We start from the raw sequence: 18,040 nt of genomic DNA, 5'->3' as shown, positions 1-18,040 counted from the left end.
AAATGAGCACATGATAAACATTTCTTACTTCAGCTTTCTTGGCTGTCATTGTAACCAGAAAGTATCATTTTGTATTTGAAGAAAACTTTTTTTCTGAATTATTTGTTGACCACAATCTTTATCATATTTAGCACACCTATGAAATGAGATGTTTTAAGACCAACGCTTATCCTTTAAATACCAAGCATTTTTATTTTTTTGAACAGAAATAATTTTAAAACCTTTTAGTTTTCCTTCCCTAATAAGAGAGAACTTTAAGTATTTAACAAGAAGAATTTTGACAACTTATAAACTTCAAGAATTATGTGATGAGGTCAAGAACTTTTTTGCTTATGCCTCAAAAGTTTCAGATTAGCTGAAGATTTTACTACTTGTCCCTTCTTCTCTTAAAAAAAAAAAAGCTGTTGATTTTGAATTTTGAATTTTCACATCTTACTGCTGTCAGTGAGCTTTTTCTTCTACCTTTTAATATGCTTTTTTCATAACCACTTTGGTCTTGAACCCCCGCCCCCAAATGTTTGTAAATTATGTCAGCTTTCAGAGTAAATGGGTATCAAATGAGTGCCATAAGTACTTTCTCTCCTGAAGGAAGTTTATACCTTTTTATACTTTATATTTTTGTTGCTTATTTCCAGAAGCAAATCCTTTTATTTCACTTCTACCAATTTGAGAAAACTCTTGTTACTTTGGAACATGTTACAGTTGAGGTTTTGAACAATTTTTTGTATGATTTTACATGAATTGTAAATAATGATTATTTCATTTTGATATACTAAACATTGTGGACAATTTTAAAATATTTTGTTTTAATGAAAGGCCGAAAAACAGTCAGCTAAGCTGCAGGCTGAACGTTTGGAAAAAGAGCTACAATCAAGCAATGAACAAAATACTTTTTTAACTAGTAAATTGCATAAAGCTGACCGAGAAATAAATACATTGACCAGTAAGGTAAGTTGGCTTTTGTTTTTGTTTAACTCTTTAGAATGCCTGAGACTATATAATGATTTAGGGTTTTCTTGTTTGTTTGTTTGCTTTTTCCTATATTGGGGGTTGAACTTAGGGTCCCATGCATGCCAGGCAAATGTTCTACCACTGAGCTTTATCCTCTCATCCCTTATTTATCTATTTATTTTTTTAATTTTGAGACAGAGTCTTGCTAAGTTGCTCATGGTGGCCTTGAATTTGTGATTCTCCTTCTTCAACCTCTCAGTTTTAACTGGACTTACAGTGTGTACCACTGAGACTGCTAGAAATTTTGTTTGTAATAATTTTGTTTGTTCTCTGTATTTTAATGTATTAAATAATGTCAATAATGTATGTAAATAATGTTTTTTCTCTATATTTTAATCTTTTTTCATCATACCATTGACCTAAGATGTAAGTCATCTTATGCTTCTATTTCATTAAGCTTTTTGCTGCACAATTACAAAGAAATTTTGTGTTTAGATGTTTATATGATGAAACGATTTTTATCCTGTCATTCTACCTTCATACAGAATATGACCAGTTCTTAAACCTCTACTGTGATTACTCTAGTCCAAACCATGAATTGCCCTATGCTCAGTTTTTATGCTAGCTTCCTAATTGCTCTCTTGCTACCCATGCAGATCTCTGTGTGATCTGGCTCCTGCACTCTTTCCACAGCCATCAGCATCCATTTTCTTCCCTGTTTACTTTACTTCTGCCTCACTGGCCTTCACACTGTTCTTTGAAGATGCTCACTTCTACTCAGGGCCCTCATGCTTCTGTGCCTGACATGGTCTCACCTCACATATCTACATACTTTCTTTTTCTTCTTTTTCAGAAGTCACTTGAGAATCTTTTCTCATATTTACTTTGTAAAACAAATGTATCTCCCCCCAACTTATTCTCTCATCTTCCTAACTTGCTTTATTTTTTATTCATAGTTCTTAATACCATATGACATATTTACTGTTTTTTAAATCTCTTCTACTACTTTCTCTTTGAAACTTGAGTATTTTTCTTTAAAATGGAGTACCTACCATAAAAAAGTTGTGGCAAAAATTAAATGAAATATTATGAATAAAACACTTAGCCTAAGATCTAGCAAATAGTCTCTGAATTATTAATGGTTATTATTAACTGTTGGTGTATTTCTAAGAACTTGGAAATAAGATTGGTTTCTCAGTCAGTGAAATCATTGTATTTTCTGTAAGGACAGAGTTACATAAAGTCACCTTAAAAAACAAAATAGCTTTATCAACCAAAAGGCACGATGTGTACCCTGATAAACATGTATAAATTTAAAGGAATAATGTTTTCATTATAAATTGGCCAATGAATCTCTTGAGTAGATTCAAGGGAAGTGTATGTAACTGAAATAAAGAGTTTTAGTCAGCTGATTTTAAGTATTCTGGTCCCATTGAAAAGATTAAGAAGAATTAACAGTCTGTTTTAACCTGCGGCCATGAAATAGTCCATTCATCTTGATCTTTTTGTTCTTATCACCAAGCAACCTTTTGGCTGTTATTTGACTTTCCATATTATTTTGTCTACTGAGAATGTCCTAGTTCTTCAGACTTGAGTGTTCTAGTTGCTATTATACTTTCTTATAAACTGGCATTCTCGTTTTATATATTACTCTTTATGTGCTTTATTAATGTAAGTCTAACTTAAGCAGTTTTGGGGTTTCTTTGTTTTGTTTTTTAAAAATGTGCTGACAGATTTCGATTTCTGTGCCTGAAGGGCTAAAATTGTAATTTTAGATGGATTGGATGCCACCCTTGGGAGATAATCTACACAGTTTTTCCCATGATAAACATATACACTTCTTCACTTGCAGATTATGTGTCTAATGACTGACTGTTCTACTTTTTGGTGAATTTCTGTACAGTTTACAAAGTAGTTTTATAGCCAGTATTTCATTTAAATTATTAGATTATAGCTGACACTACAAAAAACAAGTGAAAATTGTGCAAATAAGATTTTTACTTGTCTAAATATTTTAATTTCAAGTATAGTCTTCTAGATTACAGTTTGAAATTTACTATCATTTTGGAGCAGATAATAAAGTTCAGTGGAAAAGTTCATGGGCTTTGCATCAAATGAAATGTGATTTTGAATCCTGATTCATGTACTTTATATACTAACTTTCCAGTTTGCTTAACTTTTTTTAAAAAACATTTTTTTTTTTTAGTTTTTTAGGTGGACACTAAATCTTTATTTTATTTTTATGTGGTGCTGAAGATCGATCCCAGTGCTTCATGAATGTTAAATGAACACTCTACCACTGAGCCACAACCCCAGCCCCTCCAGTTTGCTTAACTTTTAAATGGGATAATAACTATTTCTTACTGGATTATTGTGAAAATTAAAGATAGTATTCAATACAATAAATAGTACATGGTGGTAAACATGTTACTATCAATGATTGTGTATTAGTGATATCCTTAAATAAGAAAATACCGTGAAGAATATAGAATTCTGAGCCCATGGGCTAGTTCTGTTCCTCTGTCAATAACTTTGTGTAACTTTAGGCAAGTTATTTGGTATCATTTGGGATCCAATTTCCTCATAGGTGAAATGAAGCATTATTTCTGCTGATCCTTAAGAATCCTTCTAGCCTATTGTGATTGTGTAGATCCTACTAGAAAATAAATTTGATTTCTTTCTGGTTAACTATAAGTGGACTTCATACATTCAGCAGATATATCCTGAATGCCTACAATAATAGAGTACATACAAAAATAGGGGTAACACACAGAGAAGTAAATTTAGATTATGTGGATTTGTCTCAAGTTTTCTTTCAATTTCTGTATAAATTATTTTCAATTTTGTAAAATAATATTGAGTATCCAGTATTTGCTACATATCACTCTGGACCTAAGGAGCCAGACTGGACTGCTGGAATCACCAGAACTATATGTGTAGCAATAGGATGTTAGATATGCTGGACTTCTACTGTAGCTTCTAATGCTTTTGGGTCACTTTTCCTGCAGCACGTTTTACCTGAGCTTGCTGGCTCACCTGTGTGATGACCCTGGTTGTCTTCTCTTTTCTGTATATCTCCTTTATTGCTCTTTCATTATAGAGTTAAGAGCATAGATGATTGCTCCTTCTTTGTTGAAGGAAGAACAGCAGTTTTAGTATAGTGTTATTTATTTTGCTGTGCTTGTTTATTAACACATATTGCTAAGAGTTGCCTGTCTTTAAAAGTACATTTGCATTATTTTGCATATAAATGGAGTTTTAAATACATCCTTCAAATTTAGACAAAGCAAGTTTCCTTTGAAATTTTATGTAAAACGATTCCATGGAAGAATAAATTTTAAAATAATATTTCAAATATGACTATCACAGTTTTCTTTGCAACTTGAAATTTTCATCAACATTTTGCACTTGTAGCAAATGGTTGTTTGCAATGCAAAAGAACACCTGGGGTGTGTTTGTCAAAGTTATTCAAATTTGTAAATGTTAGGTTTTAAAACAGAATTATATCAGTGTCTTAGATTAAAAGGTGTTAACATACATGGCCTGAAAATGATGACCTTAAAGATATTTCACATTCAGTGAAGTAAATGCATCTAGTTATCTCATTAGGTTTTTGATCTTGGAACTTCAATAAGATAGTTTTAAGGGAACCATCCTATGGTCATGCTTATTAGCCAAGTTAACTCAAACCTGTTGCTTGACATCCTGTCCAATGTTCTTTCAGTTTCAATAAGTTTAGTTGAGAATGTTTTCTTATTTCAGCAAATCTCAGGGTGAAATGAATAAGAAATAGGTGTTTATTTCATAATTCTTCCTGAAGTTACCATGAAATGAATTAAGGCTCTATGAAATAAGATGGCTCTAATTTTCCACCTCATATTAAAGGTAGCTTTAATGTGGTTTATAATGAACTGCTGTGTCATTCTTAACCTTTTACAGTTAGTATATAATAGCAAGTTATAATCACATTTGTCACAGTGATTGCATATTCATGGTAATTGTATTTTTTTTAAAATTTTAAGCATTTATAACTTAAATTGTCCATGAAAATTATAATATAGTAAGACCCAATCACAGTATCTTTAAATATTAGAATAAATATAATTAACTGCTTTCATGTAATTATGAGACTTGCTTTTAATAGAAAAGAGCTTCAAATCTGAGATTTAAAAATGTAAAACTGATATCAGCATAGGTAGCCATTTTACCTTCACTTAAAAGTGGTCAATGTGTGTGCTCACTTATCCGTGCATGTATTAAAATTGGAATGCTGCAGAAATTATCATGGCTCCTGCACAAGGAGGACACACAAATTCTAAAGTGTTCCATATTTTAAAGATGTAACAATGAACTTAGAAAATACAGGAAGTGAAAGATATTTCAATATAGAGATTCTGAAAAAGAACCAAACAAATTTTGAAAATTAAAGAATTGATAACTTCAGTGGAAAACATCACCATAGATTAAATGGCTTTGAAAACAGATTTTCAGGCCTTAGAGACAAAATATATTATCTTGGAAATAAAGAAGGATGTTGCCGGGCATGGTGGGTCACGCCTGTAGTTCCGGTAGCTCAGGAGGTTGAGACAGGAGGATCAAGAGTTAAAAGCCAGATTTAGCAACTTAGTGAGGTGCCGAGCAACTCAGTGAGACTCTGTCTCTAAATAAAATATATAAAAGGGCTAGGGATGTGGCTCAGTGGTTGTGTGCCTCTGCGTTCAATCCCCCTTACTAAAAAAAAGAAAAAAAAGAAAGAAAGAAAAGTTAAGAGACTATGAGCAGAATATTCAAGAAATCTGGAGTAATGTTCAGAGACCAAATCTAAGAATCATTGATGTAGACAAAGACACTGAAGTGCAAACTAAAGGAATGCACAACCTATTCAATGAAATAATATCGGAGAAATTTCCAGACCTTAGTAATGAGATGGAAATTCAAATATAAGAGACATTTAGGACCCTAAGACCAAAAAAGATCCTAAGAAACATTATAATTAAAATTCTATAAAATTATAGAATAAGAATTTTTAAAGCCACAAGAGAAAATCAGCAGGTCACATTTATTAGTAAGCCAAATAGGATTTCAGTCAATTTCACAGCCCAGATCCTAAAAGCCAGGACAACTTGGAATAGTATATACAAAGTCATAAAAGAAAACAGGTGTCAATAAAGATTATCATATCCAGCAAAACTTTCCTTCAGAATCAAAGTGAAATAAAAACCTTCCAGGACAAGCAGAATCCAAAAGAACTTTTAATCACTAAAGCTTCACTATAAAACAAACTCAATGAACTATTTGATGAAGAATAAATGAGGAATAAAAATGAGAGTGAGCATAGGGATGAATCTCATTAGAATAGTCAAAGGAGAATCAAGTCTGAATTAAGCATTAAAAATAAAATGGCAGGAAATAAAAATCTTCTCTGTAATAACACTGAATGTAAATGGTCTAAATTCTCCTATCAAAAGGCATACCTTGGCAAAATGGATTAAAAAAAGAAGACCAAACAATATATTGTTTACAAGAGATTCAACTTAACATGCAAAGATATCCATTGGCAGAAGGGAAAGGATGGAAAAGGATATACCATGAAATTGGAGACCAAAAGCCAACTGAATTAGCTACTCTCATATCAGACAAAGTAGATTTTAAGCCAGTATTAATCAGAAGAGACAAAAGAAGGGCACTGTATGCTGGTTAATGGAATCATCCAACAATAAGATAAAATGGTTGTAAATATTTGGGCCCCAAACATCAGTGGACCTATGTACATAAAACAAACTCTTTTCGATATAAAGAATCAAATAGACTGCAATACAATAATGCTGGGTGATTTTACCACACTTCTCTTACCATTAGTTAGATCATCCATACAAAAACTAAGACTCTTCAGAATTAAAAAATACCATTATTCAAATAGACCAAACAGACATCTATAGAATATTTCACCCACTTCTCAGCAGCATGTGGAACTTTCTCTAAAATAGATCATATTTAGTAAATACAAAAAAAAGAGATAATGCCTTGATTTCTATCAGATTATAATAGAATGAAATTAGAAATCAGTAAGAAAAAACATCATTTTAATACCAGAAGATTACATAATATACTTAAAAAAATGTTTTTAGTTGTAGACGGACACAATAACTTTTTAAAATTTATTTTTATGTGATGCTAAGGATCGAACCTGGTGCCTCATACATGCTAGGCAAGTGTTCTACTGTTGAGCTACAACCTTAGCCCACATGGTACAATTTTGAATGAATAATGGATCATAGAAAGAAATCGGGAGAAATAAAAAAATTCTTAGAAACAAATTGTTATGGGGCTGGCGTCTTCCGAGAAACTGAGGCAATTCAAAGACCCTCTTTCAAGCCCAGATTTCTTGCAACCAAGTCAGATTTCAGACATGTCACTCAGAGTAACAGGAATGAATTTATTGAAGGGATAGGAAAAGGGAAAGGGTATACTCTCAAGGGAGAGAGTGGGTCCTCTCAGAAAGGAGAGGGACAATGTATCTTTCCAGCACTCTGGTTTTATTGGAGATCCCAAAGATTCCTGCCCAGGTTCACATCTTGACTTTTTACTGACAACAGGGTGACATCAGACTTCAAAGTCCCCACTGCCATGGCAACTCTGTCTCCTTGGCCCATGCTGACTGATTCTAATTGGAATCTTAATCATTTTTACAGGTTTTATGGTTAGGAAGAATTATCCTTATCTTTTGGGATCTGGAATGTGAAAAGGATTACAAATATCTTTCCCTTCAAAGTAACTTGGGTTTCTCTTATCAGCGTTATTTCCTGCCTGCATGTCCTTGCAGATTACAGGTAGTTTGCCAAGGAACCTGACCTGTCCTGTCTGCTTAGGCCAGGCAGGCTGAGATACATTGCTTTTAAGCAAAGAAAGTTTGTGGGGGTCCGCAAAGTGGGCCCATTTTATAGAATTATTCTCTTAACCTTGTGTTCCCAACAGCCTCATCTATCTATCCTCTAACAAAATGAGAATAGAGATGCAATGTATCAAAATCTCTGGGACAGTAGGTAAGAAGTTTTAAGTGGAAAGTTTATAGTCTTTAGTTTCTACATTAAAAAAATAGATTTTATTCTCTATTTATTGCTGAGTAATATTCCATTGTATGTATATACCACATTTTCTTTATCCATTCATCTACTGAAGGGCATCTAGGTTGGTTCCACAGTTTAGCTATTGTGAATTGTGCTGCTATAAACATTGATGTGTCTGTGTCCCTATATTTCGCTGTTTTTAAGTCATTTGGGTATAGACTGGGGAGAGGGATAGCTGGATCAAATGGTGGTTCCATTCCCAGCTTTCAAGGAACTGCCATACTGCTTACCATACTGGCTGCAACAATTTGCAGTTCTACCAGCAGGGTATGAATATGTCTCTTCCCTCACATCCTCACCAACATTTATTATTGTTTTTGTTCTTAATAGCTGCCATTCTGGCTGGAGTGAGATGAAATCTTAAGAGTAGTTTTGATTTGCATTTCTCTAATTGCTAGAGAACATTTTTTCATATATTTGTTGATTGATTGTATATCATTTTCTGAGAGGTGTCTGTTAAATGGATGGAGTTGGAGAATATAATGCTTAGTGAAGTTAGCCAATCTCCAAAAACCAAATGCCAAATGTTTTCTCTGATGTAAGGAGGCTGGTTCATAATGGAATTGGGAGGGGGAGTATGGGAGGATTATACGAACTCTAGATAGGGAAAAGGGTTGAAAGGGGAAGGGGGCATGGGGGTAAAAAAGATGGTTGAATGAGATGGATATCATTACATGTATGAAGACACGAATGGTGTGAATACTTTGTATACAACAGAGATATGAAAAATTGTGCTCAGTATGTGTAATAGGAATGTGTAATGCATTCTGTTGTCATATATAACAAAGTAGAAAAAAAATAGAACCAGAAAAAAAAACAGAACCATTTAATAATCTGATGTTATACCCAAGGCCCTAGAACAATAAACTATTTCCAAAGAACAATAAACTATTTCCAAAATCAATAGAAGAGAAGAAATAAGATCAAAGTTGAAATTATTGAAATTGATGTAACCAAGAGTTGGTTCTTCAAAAAGATAAACAAAATTGATAGATAAATCCTTAGCCAAACTAACCAAAAGAGAGAAGACCCAAATCAGAAAAATTACAGTTGAAATAGGAGATATTACCACATTTCTGAAAGAAATCCAGAGGGTCATTAGTTTATTTTGAAAATGTATACTCCAGTAAGCTGAAAAATCAAGAAGATATTGAAACATTACCAGACAAATATGATCTACCCAAAATGAATCATGATGATAATAGAAAATTTTGCAACTACTATAAAATGTCGGCTCAACACTCTCACATATTGGTGCAGGCACTGACTTCCTTAACAAGACCCCTACAGTACAAGAAGTAAAACTGAGAATCAAAAGTGGGCCAGTATCAAATTAAAAAGCTTCTGTACCACAGAGGAAATGAGCCCACAGAATGGGAGATCTTTGCCAGCTGCTCCTCCATCAAGGGATTAATGTCCACAATATATAAAGAATTTTAAAAACTTAATACCACAAAACCAAATAATCCAGTTAATAATGGACAAAATAAACAGATACTTCTCAGAGTAATAAAATGGCCAACAAATACATGAAAAATATTCAACATCACTAGTAATCAGAGAAATGCAAATCAAACCTACACCAAGATTTTATCTCCAGTCAAAATTGCAATCATCAAGAATACAAATTAGGGGCTGGGGATGTGGCTCAAGCAGTAGCGCGCTCGCCTAGCATGCCCAGGTTCGATCCTCAGCACCACATACAAACAAAGATGTTGTGCCTGCCAAAAAACTAAAATATATATATATATATATATATATATATATATATATATATATATATATATATATTTAAAAAAAGAATACAAATTATAGTAAATACTGGTGAAGATGTGGGGAGAATAGGTACATTCATGAACATTGTTGTATAAATTCATACAACCACTCCAGAAAGCAGTGTGGAGATGCCTCAAAAAATAGGAATAGAACCCCTATATGACCCATCTATCCCATTCATCAGTATATATCCAAAGAACTAAAGTCAGCATGCTATAGAGATATAGGTACATCATTTGTTTATAGCAGTGTATCTCAGAATAGTCAAGTTAAGGAACCAACCCAGGTGCCCATCAACACATGCTGTAAATGAATGGAAATGGAGAATATGCTAAATAAAATGAGTGAGATTCAGAAATTTCATCATCAAATGTTTTCTCTCATGCAGAAGGTAGCCAAAATAAGGTGGGGAGGTGGGTGGAAGTGAGGAATCTTATGAAAATAGGAGAGAGTTCACTGGAGCAGAGGAAGGGGATTGAAGGGAAGGTGGGGAGGGATATAAGATGAAAGGAATTGTAGAATGATATTGGCCAAATTATGCTATGCATATGTATGAATATACCATAGTTTTATGTGTGTCTATAAGACACTAATTTAAAAAAACTGAATTAATGGAAGGAATGCCAGTAGACAAAGGGAACAGGGGGATGGATGGAGGAGGGGAGAAAAATGGGAAGTACTGGAAACCTAAGTGAAGCAAAGAATATTCCACATTTGTATTATGTATAGCTATAATGCACTAATAAAAAATGCATACAAGATCATTTGAAAGGCTCTATTATTGTGATTAGAGGTATGAAGGCAGTATGATACTTGGTTTTTATTTATTTTCTTCAGGTATGGATTTTGTGTGAAACCTATCCCTTTCAGTATTTTCAGGACCTTTCATAGATGGAATTCCTTCCAATAAAGACACTTCTGTTTCTTATCCTTTTCTTTTTGGCTCTAGAGCCTCTTCCAGATTTGTATCTAATTCCCAACTTTTTATTGTAGGGTTTTATTGGATTCATAAGTAAATTGTCCTTGACCTTCCTTTTCTTACCATCTCACATTTTATATATTTGACTTTTATGTATTTGTAGTTTTCTACTTTGATCTCACAGTTTACTTATTAGTATAATAATATTGGTTTATCTAAATTTTATATCTGTGTTAAATTCTAACACCACTATTCCTAATTTTAGAAATGCCTTAAAAGGTAGAGGCTACAGAAACTGTTAATAGTGCAGATGATTGGAAAGAGAAAGATTATTGTTGTACTCCAGCTTCTAAAATAGTGCCTGACACATAAACAGTTGTTCAGTAAAGATTTGTTGAATGAATGAATGAATGAATATTTGTGAAGATTAATTATTTAGAAAGTGTCAACAATTATTCATATTGAGCTGAGGCTTTAAAATATTTAGATTTTGGGAGTCTGGAGCTCTAGCCCCTGGGGATAAAATAAAGATAGAACACTTGCCTAGCACACATGAGGCCCTGGGTTTTATACCCAGTACCACAAATAAGAAATAACTAAAAAGAAAGAAAATTTTGATAATATAGGATTATAGTAGATTTGTATGATTTATACTGGTTTCTGCCCACTATTTTGTCACCGAATTCACATGTTTTTTGGCCCCTTTTATCAGTTTCTTGCCTCTTGTTTACATTCAGTTTTTTAATCTAAGACATTTGCAATTAGAGTTTACCATTCTAAAACAAATTTACTTATGCTGCTTTCAGTATCCAACAGAATAAACAGCCCTTTTGTATGACATATGAAGTTTATTCCCTGTCACTTACAAAAAACCTGCCTCCCTCAGCTCTATATGTCACATCTTGTTTTTACAGTAGATTACTTGATGTCATACCTATTTCACAGTTTATATTCTATTCCTTCCACCTGGAAGGCCTTATTTCTCCTTAATGTTTTTTTTTTTTAATATTCAGTTTTTAGTTGTAGTTGGACACAATACCTTTATTTTATTTATTTATATGTGGTGCTGTGGATCAAACCCAGGGCCTTGCACGTGCTAGGCGAATGCTCCACCACTGAGCCACAACCCCAGCCCCTCCTTAATGCTTTTTTAAAAAAACATTTTTTTAGTAGTAGTTTTATTTACATGCAGTGCTGAGAATGGAACCCAGTGCCTCACATGCTTAAGCAAGCGCTCTACCATTGAGCCACAACCCCAGTCCTCCAATACTTTTTAAAAGGAAGTTTGATATATGTGGTTAAACTTTTTAAGGCACGTGTCCTGATTTATGTTCAGGTGACCCCACCCAGATACTTTTAAAGAAATGCTCACTTTCAGTAGGAAAAACAGTGTTCTTGTCTCCTCATTACAAATAGTATTCAGGTATGGAATACCTTTCTTCCTGGATGGTACTTGCACTCTATAATCTGCTGCCAATTTTTTTTTTTTTTCATTTACACTTGCTTTTTGGTGAGTACTAAATGGGAATAAAATGACCAATAATAACTTCAATTTCTAATTATCAACAGGTAAAAGAACTTAAACATTCAAACAAACTAGAAATAACAGACATCAAACTGGAGGCAGCAAGAGCTAAAAGTGAGCTAGAAAGAGAAAAGAATAAGATTCAAAGTGAATTGGATGGTAATATATGATTCCCCATGCTTTTTACTAGTTTTTCAGACATGAACTCAAATTGTTAATATAGATAAACCTCAATGATTATTTCCAGATTCTCAGATTAATTGGATTTCAACCTTTAAAAGATATGGAATGTTATTGCATGTACGTTGACTGTTCATTCTTTGACCTGACTTTAAAAAAAAAATAGATCATGTGTTGGTATAAGTTATTTGATTAATGTATAAACTAAATAAAACTTTGAAAATGGGATTCTATCTTTCCTGGGTTTATAATTTTAAATCTATTTTGTCGTATTATTTTCCGAGGGCATTATAAGTCTAAGACCATAAGGAAGAAAGTTCTAATCCTGGATTTTTAATTTTTAATTTTTTTTAAACACTAGGTCAGTTATTGAAGCCTAGTTCAGTCTTGTTCTTATGGTCCATTCTAATATTCACATGACTCATCAGGATTTCTCAGAATTTGTATGGCTTCTAATTTTTTTTCTTTCTTTTTTAGTTGTAAATGGACACAATACCTTTATTTATTTATTTTTGTGTGGTGCTGAGAATTGAACCCAGTGCCTCACACGTGCTAGGCAACCCCAGCCGTGGCTTCTAATCTTAGATTTTTCAAATAAGCTGCCCTTGGGGTGTAACTGTGCTTGAGTTGGTCTGTAATTTCAGATGGAGGTTAGATTGAATGCCTATTCTCATTATTAGTTTCTATGTAATTTTGACTTATGATTTTCCTCATTTAAACTAAATTTTCTTAGAAATTTAGATTTGGGGATTCTGGTTTTACTTTGAATTAGATATGAATTTGCTTTAGTTATTCCATGTATAAATATTGTCTGTTCATCAAGAGGAAGATTTGAAATTCATTGGACAAACTTGAAACTTTCCTTGTTTTTTATATTTCTGCTAGACTCCAACAATTTTGCTGTAATCTTAGGTTTGAAGGACTTTGTGACTTTTATTTGCTCTGTTTTCAGCCATTTTGTTATGATGCTGTCTTAGGGTTAGTTTACAGAAGTCCTTCAGAGGTGAAGTAACCAAGTGTCTCTGTATATCACACAGGTTGATGATATTTCTAGGTTTAAAAATTCAAGTGAATAAATGTTTATTTACCCTTTTCAAAGTTTTTTTTTTGTATGTATGCATGTGTTAAATGAAGTAATGACAAAGAATTAACTCTGAGTTTTAGTCTGATTCATTCTTATTTTTAGAAAGTTTATCAGTGGCTTAAGGATCTTTGAGAATGTATATTCAGAGAGACTTTCTAATTCTTTTACTCACTTATGAAGGCTGTTAATTGTGATTTTTCATCATCGCAATATTAACTATAGTATATTTTTCTCTTTGAAAAATAATAGGATTACAGTCAGACAATGAAATCCTCAAATCAGCTGTTGAATACCACAAAGTGCTATTAGTAGAAAAGGATCGTGAATTAATACGTAAAGTACAAGCTGCCAAGGAAGAAGGTTATCAAAAACTTGTAGTATTACAAGGTGAAAAGTAAGTGCTTAATTACCTTAGTTTGTATTAAATTTTCTTGCACATGGAAACATTTTACTGTAGCATCATCTTTATTGTAGTTCTTGTAACATAATTATCATCTGTTGTTTTAGGCTAGAACTTGAGAACAGATTAGCAGATTTGGAGAAAATGAAATTGGAACATGACGTCTGGAGGCAATCTGAAAAGGATCAGTGTGAAGAGAAATTGCGGGCATCACAGATGGCAGAAGAATCGGCCAGAAGGGAACTTCAGAGTATCAGGTTATGTAAACATGTATATTTTTAATTTTTAATTTTTAATTTTGAAATAGTTTCAGAGACAACAAAATGAGGTAAAAATGGCCCAGAGATTTCCCATGCACACTTCACCTTGATTCCCCAAGTATTAACATCTTATATAACCATGATACAGGGGTCAAAACAAATTAACAATATAATCCAGAAATCAAATGTTAGTATTATCAAAAATGTTGGCTTTATTTAAATTTCACCAGTTGTTTCTTTGTGTCTTTTATCTGGTTCAGAATCAATTCCACACATTGCCTTTATGTAATTTCCTTTAATCTGGAACACATTAACACTTTAGTAGAGTGCTTGTTAGTATTTTACACATTGTCTCTCAATTTGGGTTTGTAATACACTTTTAATTTTTTTTAGTTGTAGATGGACAGAATAACTTTATCTATCTATTTATTTTTATGTGGTGCTGAGGATTGAACTCAGTGCCTCACATGTGTGAGGCAAGCACTCTACTACTGAACTATACCCCCAGCCCCTTGTAATACATTGTTTATGAATAAATTCAGGTTATGTATTTTAAATCAAAATTGCACCAAAGTCATGTTTCCTCAGTGCACGTATAAGGAAGTTTTTGATTTGTCTTCTTTACTGATTATGTTCACCTTGACCATGTAGTTATCATAGTGTCTGTCAGATTTTTCTTCGATATAATTAGTGTTTTTCCCCTCTGTAATATATAATCATAAGATTTCTCATATAATTTTTTGAGACTATTTAAATATTCTCATTGTACTTTCTCGTCAAACATTATTTTATTAATTTTAGCATCCTGACATTACTTTAATATTTGCTAAAGAAGTTACAAATATGAAGAGAGAAAGTCTAGAATAAACTCCATGGTGTTGGGGTAGAATTGGAAATATCAATGTAAATTCATGATTATTAATACATATACATATAGAAAAATAAAGAAATGGATGTAATGTGACTTGGGCATACATAAATAAATCTCATCACTCAGTTCACTGAAAGGGCCTAGAAACAAAGTTTCTCTAGTACCAACAAGCACTCTTATTAGATTAGCTGAGATTTCATTTTCCTATGCCAGCCTCCAATATAAAAATAGCCTTAGAGAAATGGCTAGTAATAGGGCTAGAGAAAAGAAAATGAAAGGGAAACCTAGAATATCCTGTGATATCAGACAATAAGGAGAACCTCAAAAGATGGGATTATATCAAAAGGACATAGAATTCAACTTGAAAAAGTCTCCAATTGCCAATTATATAACCCATAGAAGAAAATAAGAATCTGTTAGTCCATACTAGTATAGATGTAATATTTAGAGGAGAAGGGAGAAGCTCTTCCTTTCAAATTCCAACTAATAAATATAGAAAGAATGATGAAAATAAATAGGAAAATCACAGTAGCAGATATTAAAGTAATGTTTTCTTTATGGTATAATATATCAAGATCACAACTAGGATAAGACAAAATGAATAGCCCAGGATGTAAAATTTAAGGAGTCATTCACTTCCGTGTTCCAGTGATACACTTATAGGATCCAGGTAACAAGGACTTATATTTTCCACTTGGATCTTCCAGTGTCTGGTGGGTTATTAAAAGCAGGATAAAAAACTTGACACTTCTGCCTCCATTTTGCATTTTTCTGTTTTGCTCTGAGTCACCTTGGATTCCAGGAACAACATGTCTAATACATAAACATCTTATATGAGTATAAACTATCCCTTGGGGCAATAGCAGCTTTCTTATCTATTATGAGCAGGGTCCCCTTTTCTGAGTCCTGAGATAATGATTAACCACAGTTTGATGAAGACTGTTTGACTGTTCCTATATCTGGACCCCCTTATCTATTATGAGCAGGGTCCCCTTTTCTGAGTCCTGAGATAATGATTAACCACAGTTTGATGGAGACTGTTTGACTGTTCCTATATCTGGACCCCCCTTGTATAATTGGAAGCTCATGTCAGTAACACCATAGACAGAGGTAAGGAAGTAGGTCTCCCTGTCTTCCTGGTATAGCTATAATGATTAAAGCTCCTTTCTTGCCCTTGCCATTGCTCTTTCAGTGTGGTTTTTGGTGCAAGTGGCTGGATCTCATTTGCTGGTATTACTAGAGTCAGACCTCTGGTACAGGATTCTGTTAACAGTCTCAGAATGAGTATCTCAAATTTCATACTCTGAGCATTTCACTTGCCTTGCTCTAGTCTTATTGCTGTAGTATATGATCAATTTTTATGAGTGTTACATAGCATATGGAAAGAAAGAGTATAGTAGGTTATGTTACATCCTTACAGATAAGTTGAAAATGTCTTTAATATACCTAATAACAGGGCTGGGGTTGTGGCTTAGTAGTAGAATGCTCACCTAGCACACGTGAGGTACTGGATTTGATCTTCAGCACCACATAAAAATTAAATGAAGATACTGTGTCCACCTACAACTAAAAAATAAATATCTAAAAATATATATACCTAATAACCATACATTGCAGAGTATTAGTTTGTTTACCCTTGTGATCCCATGGCAAACTAGGACCTATAGCTTGCTGCCCCTGAGCAAACATTGTGAGAAAAGTATCTTTCATTATATATTGCTAGGCTGGGAAAAGATCAAAATTCAAAATTTAAAGTACAGGTTCTACAGATTGCATACAGCTTTCACACCATTGTGAATTTGAAAAATTCTAAGTTCAAATCATTGTAATAACAGGAACCAACTGTTATTATTTCCATTTGCTTGGTATAACTTTGTCCTCTGTTTCTAAATTTTCTGAATCATTTTATTTTTTAAATATGTATTTTCTATATAGCATATAGTCTGGTCTTGCTTTGTGAGCCAAATGGGAGATTTTTTTTATTTTAATGGGTGAGTTAAGACCATTCATATGCAGTGAACACTTGCTGGGATTTGATATCCCTTACACCCCCCTGCCTTTTTACTTATATAATTGTTTTGAAATTTGGGCATTTTCTGTCTTCCATTTATGCTAAGGGGTGGTTCTGTATGACTTTATTTGTTTTCTTATCTTTTCTGAATTATTTTTGTAAAATAAATGGATAATATAGCTAGAGCATCTGTCCTTATTTTTAGTACCTTCCCTTTATCTTTTAATTCTAAAATCTTAATGACTTTGCTAATTATATAAATTAAAGTTGAGTAACTGTCATGAGCCATCCATGGGCTGTGTATGGACTGTGTTGTGCATAGTAGCCTTAAAAGGGGATAAGTCTGGAATTGGGAACTTCCCGTGACACCCGCCACAGGGATTGACCACCTGATGCAAGTGAACTTCCCTCTCAAGCTCTGCCAAAGATCCCACCCAGCACTTGAGTGTGACCTGAGAAGATGACAATCAACCTGCTGACTAGTAGACATCAAGCAAGACTCTGCCCTTGAAACCTTATTCCTGCCTTTCCTGTACCCCCCTTAAATAAACCACCAGAGCCATATTTTCTTTGTTTAGTTACAGAGACTATATGGATTAGATCTATCAGAGGCTTCACATTTGTAAATATATTTCTGAATATTTGTGTTTTGTTATTCACTAATTAATTTGAGACTTAAGTTTTAAGGTGGCTTCCATTCTCCCTGGCAGGAAGAACTCCCCAATGAGACGCTGGCCATTGTCCCTATTAAGTGATTTTTAAAAATCATACTTATTAAGTTGTTGGTTATATTTTGAGGCAAATTTCTTGATCCACATTACTTAAGAAAGAACCGCTTCAGGCAGTGGTGTATCTATTACTTATGTTGGATTTAATGCGAATCGTTGTTGGCTTCCATTCTAGAATCATAAATCTGTAATGGATTTGAGAGTTAAT

General features: G+C 33.3%; 1 protein-coding gene and 1 pseudogene across 5 annotated transcripts in view; both read left to right on the top strand.

The window, feature by feature from the left end:
• Cep83 (centrosomal protein 83) overlaps window positions 1-18,040 on the top strand; it is a 121,123-nt gene that overhangs the window by 71,528 nt on the left and 31,555 nt on the right. For 4 of the 5 annotated variants that reach the window (XM_076854950.1, XM_076854952.1, XM_076854951.1 and 1 more), the window contains exons 7-10: window positions 817-948; window positions 12,343-12,457; window positions 13,812-13,956; window positions 14,070-14,219. In XM_076854950.1, coding sequence (XP_076711065.1) covers window positions 817-948; window positions 12,343-12,457; window positions 13,812-13,956; window positions 14,070-14,219 — 542 coding nt within the window. Of the gene's footprint in view, window positions 1-816; window positions 949-12,342; window positions 12,469-13,811; window positions 13,957-14,069; window positions 14,220-18,040 lie in introns of those variants that run through there. The other variant, XM_076854954.1, reaches the window with a different exon arrangement.
• On the top strand, window positions 5,187-5,286 carry LOC143398679 (U6 spliceosomal RNA; annotated as a pseudogene).

This window comes from Callospermophilus lateralis, chromosome 4 (genome assembly GCF_048772815.1).
Source record: "Callospermophilus lateralis isolate mCalLat2 chromosome 4, mCalLat2.hap1, whole genome shotgun sequence".
Taxonomy (NCBI): domain Eukaryota; kingdom Metazoa; phylum Chordata; class Mammalia; order Rodentia; family Sciuridae; genus Callospermophilus; species Callospermophilus lateralis.
The sequence above is the reverse complement of the archived record's forward strand: the minus strand, read 5'-3'. Positions and strand labels throughout refer to the sequence as shown.